This window comes from Zonotrichia leucophrys, chromosome 13 (genome assembly GCF_028769735.1).
Source record: "Zonotrichia leucophrys gambelii isolate GWCS_2022_RI chromosome 13, RI_Zleu_2.0, whole genome shotgun sequence".
NCBI classification, from domain to species: domain Eukaryota; kingdom Metazoa; phylum Chordata; class Aves; order Passeriformes; family Passerellidae; genus Zonotrichia; species Zonotrichia leucophrys.
In genome coordinates this window covers 5,196,708-5,217,511 of record NC_088183.1, presented here as the reverse complement: position 1 = coordinate 5,217,511, position 20,804 = coordinate 5,196,708, and the positions used below count along the sequence as shown (strand labels likewise).

The 20,804-nt window shown below is 47.4% G+C and overlaps 2 protein-coding genes across 6 annotated transcripts in view; one reads left to right on the top strand and one right to left on the bottom strand.

Annotated features, from left to right (window-relative positions):
* The window catches only part of LARP1 (La ribonucleoprotein 1, translational regulator), a 44,958-nt gene extending 39,338 nt beyond the window's left edge, over positions 1-5,620 (top strand). For both annotated transcript variants that reach the window (XM_064725211.1, XM_064725210.1), the window contains exon 20: positions 156-5,620. In XM_064725211.1, the coding sequence (XP_064581281.1) occupies positions 156-377 (222 nt within the window). In that variant the 3' untranslated portion in view covers positions 378-5,620. The remainder of the gene's footprint in view (positions 1-155) is intronic.
* FAXDC2 (fatty acid hydroxylase domain containing 2) lies at positions 5,614-20,771 on the bottom strand. Of its 4 annotated transcripts, none has more exons than XM_064725212.1 (11): positions 20,595-20,771; positions 16,993-17,112; positions 14,332-14,396; positions 13,209-13,256; positions 10,865-10,956; positions 10,668-10,765; positions 9,823-9,944; positions 9,295-9,500; positions 8,329-8,434; positions 7,119-7,285; positions 5,614-6,229 (listed from the first exon to the last, which is right to left on the bottom strand). In XM_064725212.1, exons 4-11 carry the CDS (start codon positions 13,254-13,256, stop codon positions 6,073-6,075), a joined length of 996 nt encoding a protein of 331 aa, XP_064581282.1. In that variant the 5' UTR covers positions 14,332-14,396; positions 16,993-17,112; positions 20,595-20,771; the 3' UTR covers positions 5,614-6,072. The 4 variants fall into 4 exon arrangements, with proteins under 4 accessions (XP_064581282.1, XP_064581284.1, XP_064581285.1 ...); XM_064725214.1 differs by having other exon boundaries at positions 16,993-17,103; XM_064725215.1 differs by having other exon boundaries at positions 16,993-17,123; positions 20,595-20,755.
* Positions 20,772-20,804: the final 33 nt, after the last annotated feature.

Here is a 20,804-nt window from a genome sequence, read left to right as displayed (position 1 = left end):
GGGAAGCTGAGTGCTTGGGGTGAGTGTGTGTGGGCCAGGAAGAGAGGGAAGCTGCAATTGGAGGCTTGCAGGAAGGCTGTTTGCTGATCCCAGGGGAGGGATCAGGACCTGCATTTGGAGGAAGCTGTGCTGATCCTGGGGTGCTTCTCTTGCAGCCACCCATGGGGGAGGAAGGTGGACACAAGCGATACCCTACGACGTCAGGGGGAGACGGCAGGAAGCGCTACCCATCCCAGTCTTCCAGCAAAACGGTCAGCCAGTGCCCATCCAGCCAAGGCCACGCCTCACCCAGCCAGCCTGCACAAGAGGATGCCAAAAACCTGAGCCAGCAATCCCCTGCCCCATCAGCTGCAGAGTCGCAGACAGTGGGGAAGTAGAGAGGCTGCAGCTTCCTGCCGGGGTGGGGTGGGGTGGTGGGGAATGGCTCGGAGAGGGGCAGACATGAGGGGTGGGACAGGAAGGGAGCTGCAAGGTGGGTTCCCAGGAATAGGCTGCTTGGGAGAAACTTCAACGCACACGATTTTCTTCTCTTGTGGCTGGAAAGCAAAGACGATCTGCATCCAAAACACCATTTTGCTATTACTACCCTGACCAGAGCCAGACCCGCTCCCAGCAGACCCAACCTTTTTCCCTTCTCTCTCCTCTTGTGCACACACTCATGTCTTAGTGTCTCTTCAAAAAACAAAAAATGTGTTCTGGCTGGGTTGGAAAGGGGAGATTTTTTTATTATTATATATATATATCAAGTTTTAAATTATTGCTAGAAGTTCGTCTGGATTTACCAAAACAAGTCTGCTCTGTGTGGCCCCAACGAGTCCCCTGTGTGTCCCCCTGGGATGGAGGGCGGGGCAGCCGCTCAGGAAGCTCGGAGGAGCGAGGTTTCCCCGCAGTGGGGGACCGAAGCCACAGCGTGTGCCGATGCTGCTGCTGCGGAGCCTCTGACCTCCATGACCCGGCTGGCGCCCCCGGGGCCTCTCCAACGCCGCCTCCGCCCAGGAGCATCGCCCTCCTCGTCCTCCTGCTCCCTTCTCCCCAACGTCTTCGCCTTCCCGAGGGTCTGGCTCTCCCTCTGTCCACCTCTCCCTTCTGTCACGGACAATTTGGAAGTCAACCAAAGGACTTTTGCCGAGGATAGGCTTGTTGTGACTCCTTCCTGCGAGGATGGCTGGCTGGGAGGCTGGCAGGCACCTGGACTCGAGCCTGTGTGGACGGTGCATCCGCTGCCCCAGGAATGCCCATCGCTTGCAAAGACAGGACTTTGCTGAAGGAGCTTTTCTCTTCCTTTTCCCTTGGAAAAAAATGACATAAAAGAAAAAAAAAACCAACCCACAAACCCCTCTAAAACAACAACAGAAAAACTCTTAAAAAAAAAAAAGACACATCTCCCTTTGCTTTCTTCCTTGGAAATATTACTGAAGAAAAAAAAAAGAAAAAAAACAAACAAAAAAACCCCAAAAACACACAAAAAAAAGTTGCCTTATGGTGGAGCTGGAGCGGGGAGGCTTGTTGGCTTCCTGCAGCCTGGGGTGCACTGGGCTCTTGGCTCCCCCAGGCCCAGAGACTCCTCCCGGCGTTGCTGCCGAGCTGATCTTCCCTGCGGCCTTTCCTGTGACCCCGCAGCTCGCTCGGATGCCTCCCCTGCCTTGGAGCCTCCCTGCCAGGCCTGAGGCTCCTGGGGCAGGGCTGAGGGCACTCACATCCAGGACTCTGCTCCGCTGTGTTGGTACCGTGGCAGCCTTGTCCCCACCACAGCGACTCTTCAGTCATGGCCTTGCTCACAGCCCCAGCCCTCCCTGGGCAGGAGGTGCCTCTGCTCCTGTCTGTGCTTCCAGCGTGGCTGGGGGTGAGCAGGGAGCTGTCCCAGCAGCTGGGGCACTGCTCCTGGCTGTGAGCGAGGGCTGCTTCTGCTGTACCTGCCAGGGAGTGAGGCAGCCCTGGGAAAGGAAAGCTGTCCCACAGCAGCCACTGGCTCAGGGCTGCTGCTGGGACCTGTGCAGGGCTGAGCAGGGACCTGCCTGGCACAGGAGAGCTCTCAGCTGGGTTTCCTTGTGTGTTGTGTTGTGGCAGCGCCTGCGTGGAGTCTCCCACTCAGGGCACAGCCCCTGTGCATTTCCAAGGGCTGAGATGACACCGTGTAGCTCCTTACTCAGCTGAGGCAGGGGGTGACTGCAGAGCTGCTGTGGCATTTACTTGATTCATCCTTTCCCAGCACCAGGTGGGCTCTGGCTGTGAGCTGGATCCTTTGTGAGGGGCCTGTGTTAGGTCTGAGATCTCGGAGATGTCCAGTGCTGTCTCTGGAGATGGTCCAGGGGTAGCACTGGAAAGTTGTGTTCCTGCCCAGCCAGACCTGCCTGCCTGGCTGCCACCCTGCTCCTTCTGCTGGGTCCCTGGCATACCAGGCTTGGCTGTGGCTCAGGATCCATCCCCGTGAGCTCCAGAGCTGTGCTCCTGTGTGCAGTGTGGATGCAGCACTCCAAGGGTGCAGCTTGGTGTGGTGCCCTTTCTGCAGAGTCACAAGCTGGTACTGAACAGTTTTCCCAAGGGATCCAGTTGATCCAGAGCTGTCTCATAGCTGGGAGCAGTCATCCTCTCTCCAGGGCTGTCCCTGTGTGGCTGCAGGGCGGGTGGGAGCAGCCAGGAGCTGAGAGCAGGAGCAAGGGGGAAGCACGGCCAGGCTGTCCATCAGCAGTGGCTGTGGGTGCTTGTGGGGCCCTGGCTGAGGCCATCCCTTCCCAAACTGGCCCTGCCTCCAGCATCCTGCCTGTGGGGGCAGCTGGGCTGGTCTGACTGGAGTGGCTTCATGAACTGCTGCTAGGATTGAAAGCACAGCTGGGTTTGAGCGGCTGGGGAGCTGCTCCTTGGCTGTTCCCTGGTGCTGTGACCCTGCCCTGCTCCGTCCAGCCCTGCCATGTCACCTGCAGCTGGTACCACTCCCAGGCCTGGGTGCAGCAGGGCAGCCCATCCAAGGCCGTGGGTCTCTGTTATGGCAGCAGTGCTCTGGGGTTGTGGGCTGGGAACTGGGCAGGATGGGCAAAAGTAACACTTGTACAGTGCTGTGGCCGTGACTGTTATCTCTGCATTTCCCCTCTTGTGAGCTGGAGTCAGATCTCTGAGGTTACATTTCTAGGTGGTTTGTCCCAGATTTTTGAGGAGGAGGCTGGAGAGTCGATCAAGGACATTGTAGATGTGTTGCTGGTTGTTTGCAAGTGGAGGCAGGTCTGGATGTGCCACAGGTGATCCTTGCTGCTGTGTCTGTGCTCCTTTCATTGGCATGTGGCTCTCTTGAAGCCAATTGTCTGCATTTCAGCAACAAATTCATAGGAAATGGGGAGGGATGAGCTGCTGCTATGGAGTTGTTGCTTGTAGAGCAGACTGTGGAATTGCTTGGGTTGTAGAAGAGGTAGGACATTTCCCAGAGAATTTCCCAAAATACTGATTTTAAGTGATTTTAAATTTCTGATTCTGAGGATCTAGTCTTGGCATGGAAGTGTTTTCCCTTCCCCCTCTGCCAGGTCAGTGGTTTGTCACACTGCTGTGTGCACCCGGGGGAAGGTGGGTCACAAGAGCAATCCCAGTGGTCCCAGTGCCCGTGTGCCTTGTTTTGCTGCCATGGCACAGGGCAGGACAGAGCAGAGATGGATGTGACAGCCCAGGGCAGCTGCTGCTGGCTCAGCCCTGTGCTCCTGCAGGGAAGGGAGCACAGAGCTGTTCCCTCCTGCTCCGTGCCAGCGTGGGGGCTGGCAGAGGGCAGGGAGCTCCCCGGGTGCCTGGTCTGTGCCCAGATGGGTCACAATGGCCACAGCCAGGCTCATGTCCCCACTGGGTAAAGGGACAGCTGTCCAGAGGGGCTTTGCATTTGAGGGAGCTCTTGCCCTTCTGCAGAGGAGGGAGTTGGGCCTTGCTTTTAGTTTGAATGCCTCACTCCACCACGTGTTGTGCTTTCTTGAATTTTAGAGGACTGAGAGGTTGCACACGGGCTCCCGTGAGTGCTGATTGTCCCTCAGCTCATGAGAGCTCCGTGGTGCTGGTGTCCAGAGCCTGGGGGGAGCCCCAGCTGCTTCTGGAAAGGCTGAGGGAGGCTGAGTCAGGGGAGCCTTCCTCATCCTGCCCCTCTTCTCAGGAGTTCCTCCTTGCTGAGGTCACCTTGTCTGAATGCAGGTGGCTGCAGCAGGTACAGAGCTGTGGTGTGGGGTCAGAGTGGAGGTGGAAGGTGTGTTTCTGAGGAGGCTTTGTTGCTTTGCCATGCTCATTTGGGAAAAAAATTAAAAAGTAATGATGCTGCTGCTCTGGTTTTGCCTGTCCATCTCTTCTGCTGCCCCCTGGCACCTCTGATGGCACCTTGTCACTGTAGCCCGTGGGGTCCCTGAGTTTTGGCACCTGCTGGGGACTGATTGTTGTACTGTAACAAACTGATGAGTTTAACCTCAGTGTCCTGCCACGTTCCACGTGGCAGTGCAGAGGGGGCCTTCTAGCTGTTAATGCCTTCCCAGTTATTTTATCAAAAGGAAAAAAAAAAAAAAAAGGAAAACTGTAAATGTAGCAAGCTGTGTTTGCAATGCTTATTGTCTCCTGTCTCTGAGGCTGGTTTATGTCACTTGTCACTGTTTGAAATGGATGCTGGGCTCTTCCTGAGAGAGTTGTTACACTTGATGTTAAATGCCTCACTGACTTTTTTTAAAGATTCCAATACAGGTAACAGATAAAAGAGTTTCTTTCATTTTTCTTTTTCTAAGCAAACGTTCATCTCGGTGGTGTGGAGTGGGTGGCTGGAGGGCAGCGTTTCCAGGAGTAGTTTACAGTTTCACTTTCTGCAGACACTTGAACATAGGACCGATGTATCTGTGACAAGCACATCCCCTTGGTGGGAAGCTCCAGAGGAGCAGGCGGTGCCCTGGGGCCAGCTGGGCTCCCCCCAGCTCCCCACGCTGCCCTCCTGCTCTCTCCCCAGGTGTCAGCCCTGGGCCAGGGTGGCTGGTGCCAGTGGTGCCCCTCCTGGCAGGGATGCTGGGCACCGCTTGGTCCCTCAAGCCTCCCTGGTGCAGCCCTGCTCCCTGTCTTCCCCCCAGCCTGTCCTGGCCCCACTGGGCTTGGAAACCTTTGGATCTGTGGCTCAGAGGCACCCACTGAGCTGCACCCCAGTGAGTGCAGCCTTCTGCACTCACCTGGAGCTAAAGGGGTGATGGTTCCATGTGCTGGCCCTTCTCAAACCCTGTGTGTCCAACCTCAGCCTTCTGTTTCCCAAAACTAGAGAGTGTGTGCAACCTTCTTCAGCTGCATTTATAGTAGAGACAAACTTAAAATGACTCATCACAGACCATGTATCACCTGGGAGGAAAATCTTGTTACTACGGCCTGCTGTACATGATCCATCTCTGTCGATAGTACATAATCTTTGACCCATGTGCTAGGATCATCATCACGTATAAAAGGAACAGAGAAAAATGTAAAATACTTGAATGAGAGCTTGTATTATAACATTAATATTATTCAGAGTATCTGCTTTCTAGGCTGATGTGATTCATTATTCTAGTAATGCTTTAGTCCTTTGTAATTTGTGGTAATTATGCTTTTTCCTTTTTAATACAAAAAAAATGTATAAAAATAAAAAGTTCAAAAGACAGTGGTGCCTGGGTTTTCTGTTCTGCTGACTTGCCCTCCCTAGGGAACTGTGGCCAGGTAACTGGGCTGGGTTCATCCTGGTGCAGTTGTGGGGACTGGAGAGGAGCAGGGGAAGAGGCTTTGGGACAATGGGCTGACCAGTGGGAACCCTGAGCCATGTGGCCCAGAACACAGCTGCCTCATGCACAGGCAGATGGAACTAGGGGACAGTGCAAGTAACAAATAAACAATTAAATTTTACAAACAGATTTCTAGAGCAGGTTTTTTTATAAGTGTCTTATATAGAAAACAATGTCAGCAAAAGTGCAGTCGTTTCCAAGCAGCATATTTAACTTCAGCTTCATCATCTGTTATGTGTGGACAAGAATTTGTTTCCTGATTGAAATACTATTTGGCATAAATCATTGTCTCTCACTGCTCATCACCAGGCTGGCCAAGAGCTGCTGGGCTGGTTCACTCCTCTTTCTTGGGTGGCTCTGGGATGCTTTCAGAGAGTGGTGTGAGGCTGAGCAGGACCTTGTGTCTCTCAAAGGCTTTGCTCTGTCTGAACATTTTGTCTGTGCCATGCAGGAAATCCAGCACTCCCAGCACTCCGTAGCACTGGTTGAACCTGAGAACCAAGCACAGATAAACATCACCAAAGTTACCGAGGTTACTTTGCCCTTTCTGTCCATTCCTTTCTGAGCCCTGATAATCTGTCCATGGGATTTCTACACCAGTCTCCCTGGCAGCTCTGTCAAAGCCTGGGTGAACCTTGTGCAGCTCCTCTTTGGTGCCATCATCTGTTTCTCCTGGGCAGCTCAGAGCTGTGGGAGCACTGGGCACACATGTCACTGTGCCCCATGTGCTCTCCAGACCTGCCTGTCCTGGGCTCCAGCTGGCACAGCTGTTCCACCCAGAGTGTCTCGGCTCTGCAGGGATCCCTGTCCTGGCATGTGGTGACAGAACTGTCCCCTGGGCTGGTTCTGCAGCAGGACAGACATCTCTGGGCAGCATGTCTGAATGTAGGGCACACTGGGAGCTGGGAATGTTTCTCCACTGCTCGGGTGTGTATCCTTGAACTGTGCTGCAACTGCTCTCTGTGCAGCACAGGAGGCTGGGAATCTCTGTCAGGAAGGGTTAATGGTGATTGTCTGGGCACAGTGTAATCTGATCAGTGTTACTGATCCCAGTGCATGGCAGAGGGACAGACAGGCAGGCTCGCTTATTTTACCTGTGTGACTTGCCCTGGCTGTCCTTAGATCACATGAAGTGTATTCTGAACTTCTAGGAAGAACCTTGCAGAGAACTGTCCTTATACAGGGCTGGAATGCCTTGAAATCCCAGTTTAACTGCTCTAAGAACTGGCAGCACTCAGCCTGCTCTCAGGTGAACTGGAGAGCTGCACTGCTGGTGCATGAGTCAGGCAATCCCACTTGACCCTCAGAAAGGAGCTTTCCCTGCCAGTGGTGCCAGTGGAGAGGCAGGAGAAGGGAAAGCTGAGCAGTGCCCAGACATACTTGAGGTGGTGGAAGTCGTGGAACTCTGGGGATGGCAGGAGGGGCAGGTGGTAGCCACAGTGAGAAATGCTTGTTGTTATAAGAGCAATGGAGAACCATGCTGAGACTGAAACAATGTGAGATCCCATGATCATCGGGCCAGTCATGACAGGCAGAGTGTTGGAGACCTGGAAATGAGAAGAAAATACCTCTTTAATGGGTCCACAACAAGCAGATTCTCCTCTAGGAGCTGAATTGTCACCAGGTGATCCATCACACTGGCCTGTTTTGTGCAGTGTAAAGGGAAGATCTCTCTGCAAACACCTTACCAAAGCTACATAATCATCCAAGAAATAATAATAGAGATAACAATACTATTTAATAAAAGAAATAATAGAGATAAGAGAGTTCCACTACTGCAAAGCATTGCCAAAGCCCAAACCCATAAGCCTGCAGTAGAAGTTAGATATGACTCCAAACCCTGGGTGAGTACAGCATGATCCCAGCAAATCACCCCGGACTCCGAGGTGTGAATTTCAGCTTCACCTTGGAATAATGCTGAATCTGCCCTTGGGAAACTTCACTGTGAAAGGGCATGGCCTGCAGACACACCCAGCAATGTGACAAAACCTGCTGCAGCTCTTCACTGTGATCTGCCCTGGCACAAATGGCTCTGGCTGCCCAGACCCAGCTGCAGGCACCAGCACAGCTCAGCTGGGCTCCTCAATCATTGTGCTGTCAGTTGGGGAGACCCTCAGAGCAGCCCAGGACTATTGGTAACAGGAGATGGAATTTTTAAGTGGAATATTTGAAGGTGGGATGTGTTTTCCTGAGAAGTCTCAGCTGCAGGGGTGTTGGGATACACTCCTTGCAAACACTGATGCCAGCAACCACCACAAAAATCCTGACAGATTTCCAAGTCCACACAATCACTCAGGCTGTCCTATCTCTTGCTGAAAGCACTGTCTGTGCTCCCAGTCCTCTTGGGGCTCATGGGAAGCCCTGTCCAGTCAGTTCCTTATCTACTGGAGGCCCTTGGAGCTGTGCTCTGGAAGCTGCTGGAGTCCAGAATAAACAATTACTGCAACCCTCCTAGAGCCAAGCTTCTTGGCAGGGCAGCTCAGCCTCCTCTTCCTAAGGAAGAAGCCTCTAAGGGCAAATTTTCTTCTCTTGCCATGGAAATCACACTGCACACAGCACCTGGAGGGTGACCATGGCAGAATCCACTTACTATGTGCTCTATAGGGTGAGCATAGATGGAGACCACGCCGATGGGGGCTGTCCACTCGTGGTGCTTCTTGTGGATGTGCTTGTACAGCACTGGGTGGTGAACAAGCCTGGGCAGAGGAAACAGAAAGGCAGGGTTTGAGCTCTGCAAAAAACGAGTAACAGAACACAGAATTTCTGCAGGAGACTTGCTTGTGTCTCCTCTAACATAAGGATTTCAGAGCAGCTGGCAATAAGAGTGTAGGATTCCTTGCTTCCTTTGCTCTTTGTATTGAGTCCTTATTCAATTAATGTGTCTGCTGGCTTATGATAAACTCAGGCCAGATAAATCCCATAAATCAAAGTCCCTGAATTACTTATTTATTCAAATCTGGGAGTACTATAAGGGGAAGACTCACTTTATGCTTTCACTGTTCTTTTTCTACTGGAAACTGTCAAAGAATCAGAATTTTCAGTTCCATGGGTCTTCGGTAAAAAACTGCATTTACTTTTTTTGGGTGCATTTGTCCTAAAGGGAAACCTACAGATTTCTGAGAGTACTGGGCTTGCTTCTGCTTCTTTTGTCCTCCTTCCTTTAGTTCTGTCCTCTAATGTTGGTGTCAGTGTTTGGGAATCCTGCAGTGTTGGAAGTCAGGCCCTGATTTGTGGGTGCTGTACAAGGGAACAGAGATCAGTCACTGACCTTTGAGATTTTTATCTTTCAGGATAGTCAGTCTTGTTCTTTTCAAAGAATGCTTTGTGAAAAACTGCCTGTTCTGTTCCTTCCTTAGCTTTTAAGCTGTTCCACCTTTAAAATTCTACCCATTTTTGTTTGCTGGCAGCAGCAAGGCCTCATGTTATGAGGGTAGATTTCCCATATAAATACAAGATTGGTGGAACAGAGGGATGAGGATTATTGCTGTTGTAGGGTATGAGTATAAACTTAAAGGCATGGAGGAAAATCAAGCACCTGTTCCTGTGCTCAGCTCACCTGTGTGTATAATAGAAGAGAATTTCCTCTACTACAGTAAAAATGCTTAGCTCCACAAGAAACCATTGGAAGGTTGGTAATTCCTTGCTGAAGGTGTTTTCCCACCATTGCATGATGTAGAACATGGCCACAAGCATGGGAAAGGAGACAAAGAACTGATTACCCAGCGCTGTGTAGATGGCTTTCCACAGTTTCTTTCTGTCCACCTGCAAAAGAGAAGTCAGGACTTGAGTCTAAGAAAGAAGCAATGCAGTTTTAGTTGGAAGGATGAAAAGCTTTAAGATTTGTAGGCAGTTGGTTTTGGGAAGAGCTCTTTAACAAGCAGTCAGTGCAGATCTGATCAGTAGCCTCACAACAGGATCTACCTTCCTCCCTACAGTGGGTATGGTATGCAAGACTTGACTTGATCCCCCTGGAATCCTACCTGGCTGTAAGAGAAAAGCATAACAGGTTCTTCTCCCCATTCCTGGCCTGAGAGAGTGCAGGAAGTGTTCAGCCAGCAGGAAAGGCAGAGTGAGAAGTACTTACAGGATCATTCTTGCCCAGCTGAATGCGATAGCGAGTAATGAAAGTTGGCTTTCCTGTTACATCAGCCACCAGAAGGATTCCATTGAAGCCCCAGAAAGCAAGTGCAGGCACCAATGCAGCCCCTGTGGCACGAGGAAAGGGCAGAGATGTGTGAATGAATTGGGAACTATGGCTAAATCAGAAACAAAATACACTGGTACAGCACCCAGAGGACCTTGCTGGGACCCAGATGTGCCAAGGGTGTGCCCCCTGCCCAAAGATGCTTTAAAATGGAATATTGGTAAATTCTGACATAAATTAAGATCAAAGAATGGGAAGGAGGTCAGAGCAGACAAATGTCTCAGAGGTTGAAACCTGACATAACCGAAGCTAAGAAAAGGCTTTTCTAGGTGGCTGGGAGACCTCTGTTGCTTTTAAATCCAAGTAAGATAAGGTTGACTTGATATCTAGAACCTTGCAAAGTCTCTACCAGTTCTGTTCACCAGCTGCTAATCAGAAAAGAAAAGAAAGAAAAGAGTTTTTTAAGTACTACAACAAGAGTAGAATTCACTAAATTTATTTACATTTTTAGTAAATAGTTCTACTGAGTCATTCAGTTCTCACAGGAGCAAAGTGTCTTCACAGGGAAGCCACTTCAGTAGCAGCAAAAAGATCAGATTTTTAATCTGTACAGGACCCTGACTGTGACCCCATCCAAAAGCAGAACAGCTGCACCACATCAGCTGTGGGTACCTTCCAAACTTGTCAGTGGGAGGATTAGTGAGTTTGGGAAGCTTGTCCATGTCTCCAATTAATATACAATAATACATGGATGATTTCTCCTGAGAAGCATTGTTAAAACTCACCAATGAGGAAGATTGTCCACTCATCTCCCTCCATATAGTCGTAGAACTCCAACCATGCTGTTTGCCAGAAATTGCCTAATGTTATATTCTGCATTAACCTGTGGGAATAACAGTGCTTGGTTGCCCATCTATTCACCCACTTTCCCCCCTTTCCACAGAAAGTTTCTCCTCAGGCTGCTTTGTTTGAACATTCTTACCAAGAAGAAGCGTTCACCAGGGCAGTGAACATGAGCAGGCCTGTACTGAAGACGTAGGCACTGATCCTCAAGGCATCTGAGAGCTTCTTTCCCTGTGAGAAGCAACAGGACGGAGTGAGCACGTGCTGCTGTGTCCTGCCCTGGCATTTTTGGTATTTGAAATGATGAAGGCAGTCCTGTGACGGCCTGTTTAGCTTCACACACGCTCTGAAGAACACAATAACAAAGCTGTTGTGGGATATTGTGTATAATCATCCATCTGTCATGCTTACAGAGATCTGGTGCATGACTGATGTGGAATTTCTTTAGAATAACCAAAGGACCACTGATTTTTTTTCCCTTTATTTGACATACTGCTCAGTACCTGGAGGGCTATAGCTCCAGGGGCTTCTGGATAACTCAGAGCAGTGGGAAAGGAACACCAGCAATAAGGAATGGTGTTCCATCTCAGCACCTCCCTCCCTCAGTATTTTCTCCCTCCCAGGATGCAGTGTTTTCTCCCCACAGCAGTCTAGAACTGCTGTGCTCAGGTGGCCTGGTTAACAGGAAGAAGTATATTCAAAAAGCACTATTCAATATATTTGAATATTTAAATATTCAAAACAAAGTTGTCTATATACAACAAATTTATAATTAATGATCTATCTTTTGGAGTAGTCCAAGTTGAAATTTGTTCTGGAGTGCAATTAATTTGGGTTTTGTGAGTGAATATGAATTATATCTATCTGCAAAGTAATTTTTTTTTAAAAAATCAATGCAAGAGTATAATAACAGCTATTGTCTTCTTCATTCCTCTGTCCTTCCTGTTTTTTAACTGTGGTGTTGTGTTGTACAAACAGACTGGAGTGAATACAGTGTGATTCATAGCTGCAGTCCTGCTCACCTCCTGTCAGAGAGGACAAACAAGAGAGGCAGCTCTGAGAAATGCCAAATGCAGGTGGTTTAGGGTAATGCAATATAAAGGAATCCTCTTTACATGGCTTTTAGATTCTGTAACAGCTACAGAACATTGCAGGTGGCCCAGGACTTATAAGCAATATTTATTTGTCCCAGGACAGAACTTTTTGACTGAAACATTCACTACTAAAACAAACAATCAACCCCTTCCTCCTATCACCTCCTTTTTTCTTTTGAATTGAAAAAGCAGCTAGGGAGGAAGGAACTGACAGGACTCTTGCCCTACAGTTTGACACTGTGAACCCTATGGGTCGATAGGAGAGCAGTGCAATCAGCTGCCACTGTTATCACTGGGGGTACTGAAGTGCAAATGCCAGGCTGGCAAAAGCCTCTCCTGCACCATCAGATGGTGCCTGCTGGATCCTGGACCAGAGATCTGCTCTCTCAGCACTTTCACAATTCCAGTTGCATCCATGTTATGCCCCATGTATGCTGATGTAAGACTTTCTTAATCTTTAGACCCTGGACTATCATTTACATATTCTTTAGAAAAAAAAAGGTTACAGAAGTTATAGAAAGCTTTGAGCTTTTTAACATTAATCTGTTGGAAAATCCTGTAAATCCTTTTTCTCCTGGGATGAAGAGCATACCAAACAAAAATTGTCTTACAAGTGTCAGAGTTTCCAATTAGCCCAAATAAGGTTTCAGTTGCTTTAACACCCCTTAGCTCAAGAGTTTCAATCCCTTTTAACTGCTAATACTCAGACACTGTGCATGTCCTGCTTTGAGACAGGACAGAGAGGAGCTAAAGTTCAGCACTTCAGCTATTTTAACAGCCCTTTGGCTAGAAACTGTCTTGTTTTGAGGCTGTGTTTTTATTGCATATGATGAAGTGATTACATGAATCCCACACACTATAATTACATGAGATGTAGAAGTAGAGGAGTTTACATAGAAAACAAATCTTGTTCATCAAGTCCAAGTGCTTAATACCCTATTTCTCCTCATGCCAACAACTACAGCACAATAGTTTCCAAACTAATTCATGGATTGCTTGAGTTCTTGCTCTTAAAGTGCTTGTAGAAGTTGGCAAAGTCCTTAAGTGCAGAACAGGGTTGCTGCTGGCAAGGTAAAGAGACTGGGGCACATCAGTGGCCATAAGAGTTTAGCAGGACCAGGCCCAGTGAGGTGGCACAGCTTCTGGTTTTGGGGGACTGTGGTGGGCTCTTGCCACCCCAGCATAGCTAACAGCTCCTTCCCCACTTGCTGCTGCAAGGGAAAAAATGCTGGGGAAGTGTTGCTTTAGTGATAAGAGATGAGCTCCTAATTATGCAAAAATGTTGGGAATGAGGATGTGTCTGTCACTTCTCTTAGAAGGTGATTCAACACATTCAGCCTTCAAAGCACCTGCATGAGCTTCCTTCAAACATTGAGCTTGAGCCTTTACCTGCTTCTGCAGCTTAGCTGTGGGGGAATGTCCAGGGTCGGCTTCCATCTGAAATAAAAGTGATCCAAGTAAGTGAACTGTGGCCAGCTGGAGAGTGGCAGAATATGATGCAGACAACAGCAAATCATCTCTACTTGTAATTCAGTGCTAAAAGTGTAAAATATTTACTCTCTGTGCCATGTCCTGTCCTGCTCCATCCTTTGTGTGTTGGCCGTGGAGCAAAACTGAGTTCTTGAGAAGAAAAATGCCTTTATTTCTTGAGGAGTTAGTAGTGTCTCAGAAGATTAAGGATGCAAGGATATCAAGGAAAAATGGGAGAACAGCCAAAACCAAAGCTTTTGCTTGTGTCACTGGTGTGGGAATCCACTGCAGCACCCAGTAGCTACTCCAGCCCCTCCCAGGCTGTAAGGAAATGATAATGTGGGACATATGTTCTTCCTTAATGACAACATGCAATTAAACAAACAGGGAGGAAAACAAAGTGAGTTTGGGCCACAGAGAGTTAACACAATAGAGCCCCACAGCCTTCACTCAAACTCTGAGTTACAGTTTAAGAACATGATAAGTGAGAAAATAATCTTTGCTTCAAGTCCTGCTGTGGTCACTTAGGGAGTTAAAAGTCCTAGATGGGCATGTGGCCATCTCATAATGAATCTCCCTGCATCTGGCTCTGGCTTGACCATTTGTTAATGCTTTTGTTGAAAGAAATTTAAAAAATAAATCAAACCCAAGGTCTGAGTAGCTGCTGGGGCTTCACTGCATGGCCATGGCCATGGGGGGTTCTGTATTTCAGGTCACGTTCTGGCTGTCCTAGGGATTATTGCATAATTGTATTTCTGCAGTCTTATCATCAAATATAACTAGCAAAAGTTAACAAAACATTCCTTAATATTTTATTGGTTTCACATGGTCTTTAATAACAAACAACTTCTAACAACATGACAGCCAGATTACTGAGGATTGCAGAACTTAATCCATTTTGCTTTTCCTACTCAGTAGAATATTCAAGCACAGGCAAACTGTTACCTAAAGCACAAAGGCAAGCACAGAGAAGGTTCAAACATTCTTGTCTAGGGTACAAACAGTTGGAAAATTACTCATTAGGAAGATGATATTCTATTACCTTGATGATGGAGGGAAGCCTCTTGGGAGTAGTCTTCTTGCAGTGTTTCAGAAAGGATGAATAAACTGTCAAAAAGAAATCCTGTATCAGTCAGGAGGTTTAGATTTGAAATTATAGCCTTCTGGGTATGTTCTTACAAATACAACTGTGTTTATTCACAGGTGTTCCCAGCTCTGTTACATTCCCTATTAGTATGCAGGTCAAAGGGCATGAGACAGTAAAATTAGACACCTCCTTCCTGCTTACTCACAGACACAAAGAGCCAGCCCACCATACCACACATTTCAGTGGAAGAAACTGATGTTAGACAGTTCTGAGAAGGAAAAAAGAAAATCAAGGCAAAAAGGGATTTGAAACTTGAAACCCCGAGGCCAACTCCCAACCCTGTATTTCAACACTAGGGCTGGATGTACTCCTATGGGAAATGCTAAGTTTTGGTAGCAGTCTTAAAAAGAAACCAGATCCAAGTTCACTTTGTCTCCCTAGGCCCAAAATGTTAGCATGAAAGGTGTCCTAAGGTGCTGTTGCTTAAAATGAGAATGTACTGGGGAACCTGCAGTGTCCCAGGGCTCCCTGTCCTTCCCCAGACCCAGAGCTCCTCACTGCTGCACTGTGTGAGCTACCACAGCCAGTCCGTGGGATTTTCCTCTCATATATTGTCTGCCAACCACATCTTTATTGATAAATACAGTTGGACTCTGATATATCTGATGAAGAATACCCATAAGAAACAACCAAAAATAACCTGCTAGCCTGAAGAGAGCAGCATAAATAACATGCCACAGGCCAAATTTAAATTGATCTTATCTTAATTTTTAAAAGACCTTCTAATCACATCTGTTACCCAACATCCACTACATGCCCATCTTGTCACACAGGTCCTCTCAGGGCAGGTGTGCCCACTGCCTCCAAGGAAACACTACTAAAGCTTGAAATATGTCAGGCTTGAATAATCCATTCCTTTGAGGCTTTGCTCCATTCCAGATTTCTTAACAGGTTGTTCAGAGCTTTGAACAGTTGAGTGTCTGCACAGAGGGAGATTTCACAGCTTCTCTGGCAAATCAGTTCCAGTATTTGACAACCTTCACTGTAAGTTTTTTCCACTTGGAATTTTTTTTGTTATAGCTCCTATTATTTGCTCTTAGCTGTGCACATTTCTATCTTTACAACCACCCAGCAGGGAGCTGAAAAGAGCAATATCCAATTATTCTGCTGGGACAGTAAAGTAAATAGTGCTGGCCATAGTTTTCTGTGGTTAAAGAGATTATTCTGCTCTGATGACTTTGGAGAAGACAAGATTAGATTAGGAGAGGCAGATGTGAGAGGGGAACCTCACTGAGCTGGAAGGCTGATGCTCCAGAGGTTCCTCCATCCAGCACTGCTGACTCAAACCTGCTGACACCCTTGCATGTGAAGAGCTCCAGGGCAGAGCACTGTAGAAAATGTGACTCTGCTTTGAGTTTTTAGGAGAAGGAGCTATTACTTGATTGAGTCACATACTCTGTGCATTTAGGAAAGAGTTAAATTTGCAATCACATTTCTAGTACTCTTTTTAAAATAATCAGTTTATGACAGAAGGCTGGCTTGGGCAAAGATTTCCAGTTCAAAGCAGAGCTGCCACATCTGCTTGCCCTCTGTTTAAAACACTGCCTTTATTAAGCCACTTTTCAGGATAAAATTCTACATTATTTACATTAAACCCAGAAAAATTTGGATAGAGTAGGTTTTCCCCAACATCTCATTACCTACTCCTTTTTTATTGTATAATGTCTCTCCTGATTCAGAATACACCAAATACATTAAAAACCCATTCATGTAACCATGGCTGTTTCAGCAAACAAAAAGCCATTCAGCTGCTTGGCACTGCTCTCATGTTGGCATATTTTACAGCCCCAAATCAACCACTGAAGCTCTCAGCTGCCTGCAGCTATTTCCAAATATCAGCTAGAACTAGTCCTGCCTAAAAAAGAACTTCCTTTCCAGTTATTTCTAATTAGTTAACACCAAATTTGATCCAAAGCAAATTTGATCCAAAGAGTAAAAGTAATTGCTTTTCCAATCAGTCTCTTGACATTAAAGGGGAAACATACACTAGTCAAAGAAGAATTCTAATACATTTTTTATATTATTATTTCCATGTATAACTTCATTTACCCAAAAACTGTTCATTAAGTCACAGATCTTGTTTTCACTGAATTTTCCACTTCTGGTACTGAAAAAAAGCTAGTTGGTCTAAGTCATGTTTTAAAATGCTCAATATAATCTGAGTATAATCTGAAAAAAACCCTGCTTTATTTTTTACATTTTTTGAATACATGAATTATTATTTATGCCCCATGCCTGCTGTTCTCTTGTACTTCTGGTGCCCAGATAGCCTCAAGCTGAGGCAGCCCAGGTGCCCTTTCCCTGCACTGCATCCTTCTGCCAGCAGCCAGACCTGCATGGCAGGCACAGCTCAGAACACTCCATCTGCTCTGATGGAGGCACCCACCCACCCCAGCTCCCTGGGATTTTTGTGCCTTCCTCCTGAAGCCTCTGGTGTAGCTCTTCCCTCACTGAAATCAACCTTTATACAGCACAGCCAGTGCACAACTGCTCCTGGGAGAACAAAGGCTGTGACTATCCATGACAGTACAGAACAAAGAACACAGGAGCACTTACCTGGTCACCTGAACAGCTGCATATCAGCCCCTCTGTGTGGACAGACACAGGACCAGCCGTGGTGTTTGATGTCCTACCAAGCACTGCACGGTTTTAAGGGAAACCCTGTTCCTAGAAAAGCTGACAATGGACTTCACACAGACACGACATTGCCTTTTAATGACTTCCTCAAAGTCTCTATCATATCTTTTCAAGCACCCTTGAACTCTGGCTGCCTGTTCTTTGCTCACCACCTGCTGATGGTAGCCTAGGAGAGGTCCTTTGTGTCTATTCAGAGCCCAGAGTTCAACTCCTCACTTTTCATGACTGCTGTCAAAGCTTTATGAGGGTTTAGGCCAGGGCACTGGGGGTGTGTTTCCAAGCAGGAGCTGCTGTCCCCTCCCAGACAAGTCATGTGAAGGCAGTGCCATGTCACTGTTAGTGCTGGCAGTGTTCCTGTGTGTATGTGCATGCTGTTACTCAGTTAAGCACGTGGAACACATCCCTGCATCTCTCTAAGTTTTTTCATTGTTGTACCTGAGAACAAAAAAGCCACCAACACCCTAAAGATATGTAGTTTTTATAATTCACTAACTCATGGTTGGAGCACAAAACAGCTACTGCCAGTGCAACTGAATGGGTCAAAGGTGTATTTGTTAAAAGCAACAAGGTTACTGTGGAATTTGGCAAAAAACCAGCAGTCCAGTTTTCATGTTGTTGTACCAAGTCTAAAAATTACTCCAACTCTTGCTACACAGTGCCCTCAACCAGTAAGAGGCTTTGCTTGCATGGGTAAGGTGAAGACACACACAGGTTAGCATGGGCTTGGGCTCAGTTGTGTTTAACCATGGTGTTTACAGACCATAAAGTGTGTAATTATGGCATTGCAGACAGCAAGGTGTCATTTACAGCAGCATCCATCTCTCTTATGCAAATGTGGCCCCAATCTGTTACTTAGCCCATAAATCGTGCCCTGCTACCAGCTAAGCTCTGGGAACTGAGGGTGTTACTATCATAACTTTCCAGATTTATTTTCCAGCAGGAGGAAAAACAGGGAATATCACCTCTGCCTCACAGTTAGCCTTGTTTGCCCTTCACAGGTGAAGCAACAAATGCTCTTTCTCAGTAACACCTCATGCCAGCAGAGCTGGGCCTGCAGAGAGCTCTGCAGGAGTGAACAGCATTGAACACTGTTGGTGTTTCCATCCTCACTTTCTCTTGCCTAATTCCAATTATTCCCTGGTAGGGACAGAAGTTGTAATTCTTAACTGTTGCTACTAATTGGCATTTATCACAGAGAGCAGGCTCAGCAGAGAGGAATGTGATTCCTTCAGACTATTCACTCACGTGCAGAGGAGGAAGTGGAAATGAGCATCTCAAGAGAGGTGCCATAAGGACAATGTCCTCAGCTGATCTCTGCATTTCAGCTTGCAGGGGGAGGGCTGTTCATCCAACAGCCAATAGTAGGTGATAAGAGTGAATTTCAGACCTGGGTTCCTTTTGAACCACTGCTCACTTCCAACATGGGTGATCTCTGAAATATTCATACCCATAGGGACAGCTCAGCACATTACTCATAAAGTTGTAAATGCCATTTATCTTCTGCTGCAATTTTGTGTCTAGCCCAGCTTGTCACTAATCAAACAGCTGATTCTGCCCTGTGCTGATGTCTCTATCACAGACACCCCAATGCTGCTGCAATCTTTGCTGAGCCATGCAAGCAGTCTGATTTCTTCAGAGCAAAAAACCATTTTTGATCAGACACTTCATAATACAGCTTTGTTCACTCCTCACAGTTTTTGTAATAGGCACTGGTTGTTTCACTGTTTGAGAGGAACATCAGGGGAAAATCTATGAATTATCTTTCAGGGACTGGACAAGGCCATACTGACAGTCCCTGAAGAGGAATCTGAGCTTGGCACACATCACCCCCTGCCTGATTCCCTGCACTCTGAGCCAGATTTCTCAGCTGGGCACGTGTGCCACCTCCTAGCACTGCAGTGGCTGCTTTGGGAGCACCTGTGCAACAACAGAAGCATGAATTCACCTTTCAGGATTCCCACAAGTTTTCTTGTGGTGCTGTGAGTAAGCTCTAAAGAAAAGGCACAACAGGACATGCAGCTCAAGCTGCCCAGTGTGAAAATGTTGAGTTAAAGACCTTTATTCCACCTTATAATGCAGCTCTACACTCTTGTGTACATGTGAGGACTCTTCAAGACTTGGAGTGCTGGAGCTGGAGGCAACCTTGGAAACCTCAAATACAGAAATGATGGGACTCTTTAAAGAGCAGGGTGCCTCTTCCAGCTACTCTGAATCTTTATTAGCCATGTCATGTTTGAAAATAATTCTGATCTCATCAAGCAAAATGTGTCTCCAGCTCTTCCCACCAGGGCTTGCCAACATCCTTGAACAGCTTTTGTTTTACAGAGGAATTTTTACACACTACAAATGTAATTTATCACAGGTGATTATTGCCTGCAACACATTTTTATTGCAGTGCCAAGGCACAGATATTTACAGTGGCCTGAGGAGATGCATCCTCCTTTTTCCCCTGGATTCAACATCCCTTCAAGCGCCGGGTTTATGAGCAAGAAAAATGACTCTGAACTCTTTTGGGAAATAAAAATTTCACCTTATATTTACAGGGTGCTGTAATCCAGCCTGCTGAATTTACCTGCTAACAACACAGATTTCCTGGTACAAAATCCTAGACTCAACTGACCACAGGAATAAAGGTGATTACTTTCTGGCAGTGTAGCATATTGCATGTTGCATAAATTGCACAACACCAGAGACTGCAGAGCTAAGGCAAAACACTAACTCTCTATCATCCCTGAAGATAAACTCTGAATCAAAATAATGCTCAATAAAGGGAATGTACTAAGATGCTGACAGCAGCAAGGTCATTCAACACAGCAACACTTGAAAAACCCTCTTCTTTTCTAAAGGCAACATTTCTGCTGAGGCATGAACATTAAACCTGAGACACTGAACGGTGTCTGACATGTGAAAGATACCAATATCTGCTTTTGCAAATACTTTGATCAAAATGCTGGGCAAGAAGCTGAGATTCAGGGAAAGACTCCCATATGGTGGGCAGACAATCCAGTACCAGAACGTATATATTTATAGAGGCACATACGTATTTTACAACAGATGCAACCCCGTCCAGAAGGATGGCAGTGTAAAATAAAGGAAACACTATCTAAATTTAATTAGTAGACGAGCTTCCAAATGAATTGCCGACCTGCCATCAGCATCAGCCAGCACAGCAAGTGTTGGCAGCCGCGTTACACAAGCAGTAGTTGCTTTACCTGCTACAACCTTCTGTTGCTAACGTAACTTAAATTCCATTCCTGGAACAGGAGAAGCCAGGCTAAAAGTCGGCAGGTGCAGTAGGAACTTAAATGACTTCTAAGCCCCTGCGGGGAGCAGCAGATCTTGCTCCATTAATGAACTTGATACGCACTATAGCGTAGGAGCAAGGCGTGCCAGGGCTGACAGCAGCGTTTGCTCTCTGGGCTTTAGGAAATCCCCCCTGGAACCGAACCCTCACCCGCTCCCACCCTGGCCTGGGAGCCCGGGGGGGCTCGGGCCCAACCCCGACCCGGGGACCCCCTCACCTCCCCTTGGTGAGGGAGGGGCGGCCGCTGCTTCTTTCGGGGACGCTCAGCCAGGGCCCGGCGCAGCCCGTGTCCCACGGGATCGGGGTGCTGGGGGCTCCCCATGCTGGAAGCGCACCCCAGCCCCGCTGGGTGTTATGGTGACGCTTCCCTCAAGGAGCGTAGGCACCCAGTTCTCTCATCCCTCGTCCCCCCCCTCCCGCGGAGTTT

Coding starts and splice junctions, on each gene's coding strand:
- FAXDC2 (XM_064725212.1), bottom strand. CDS start 13,256: ATGGAAGCCGACCCTGGACATTCCCCCACAGCTAAGCTGCAGAAGCAG. Junction 10,957..13,208: donor CAGCTAAGCTGCAGAAGCAG/GTAAAGGCTCAA, acceptor TGCTTCTCACAG/GGAAAGAAGCTCTCAGATGC. Junction 9,945..10,667: donor GTGGACAATCTTCCTCATTG/GTGAGTTTTAAC, acceptor CTCGTGCCACAG/GGGCTGCATTGGTGCCTGCA.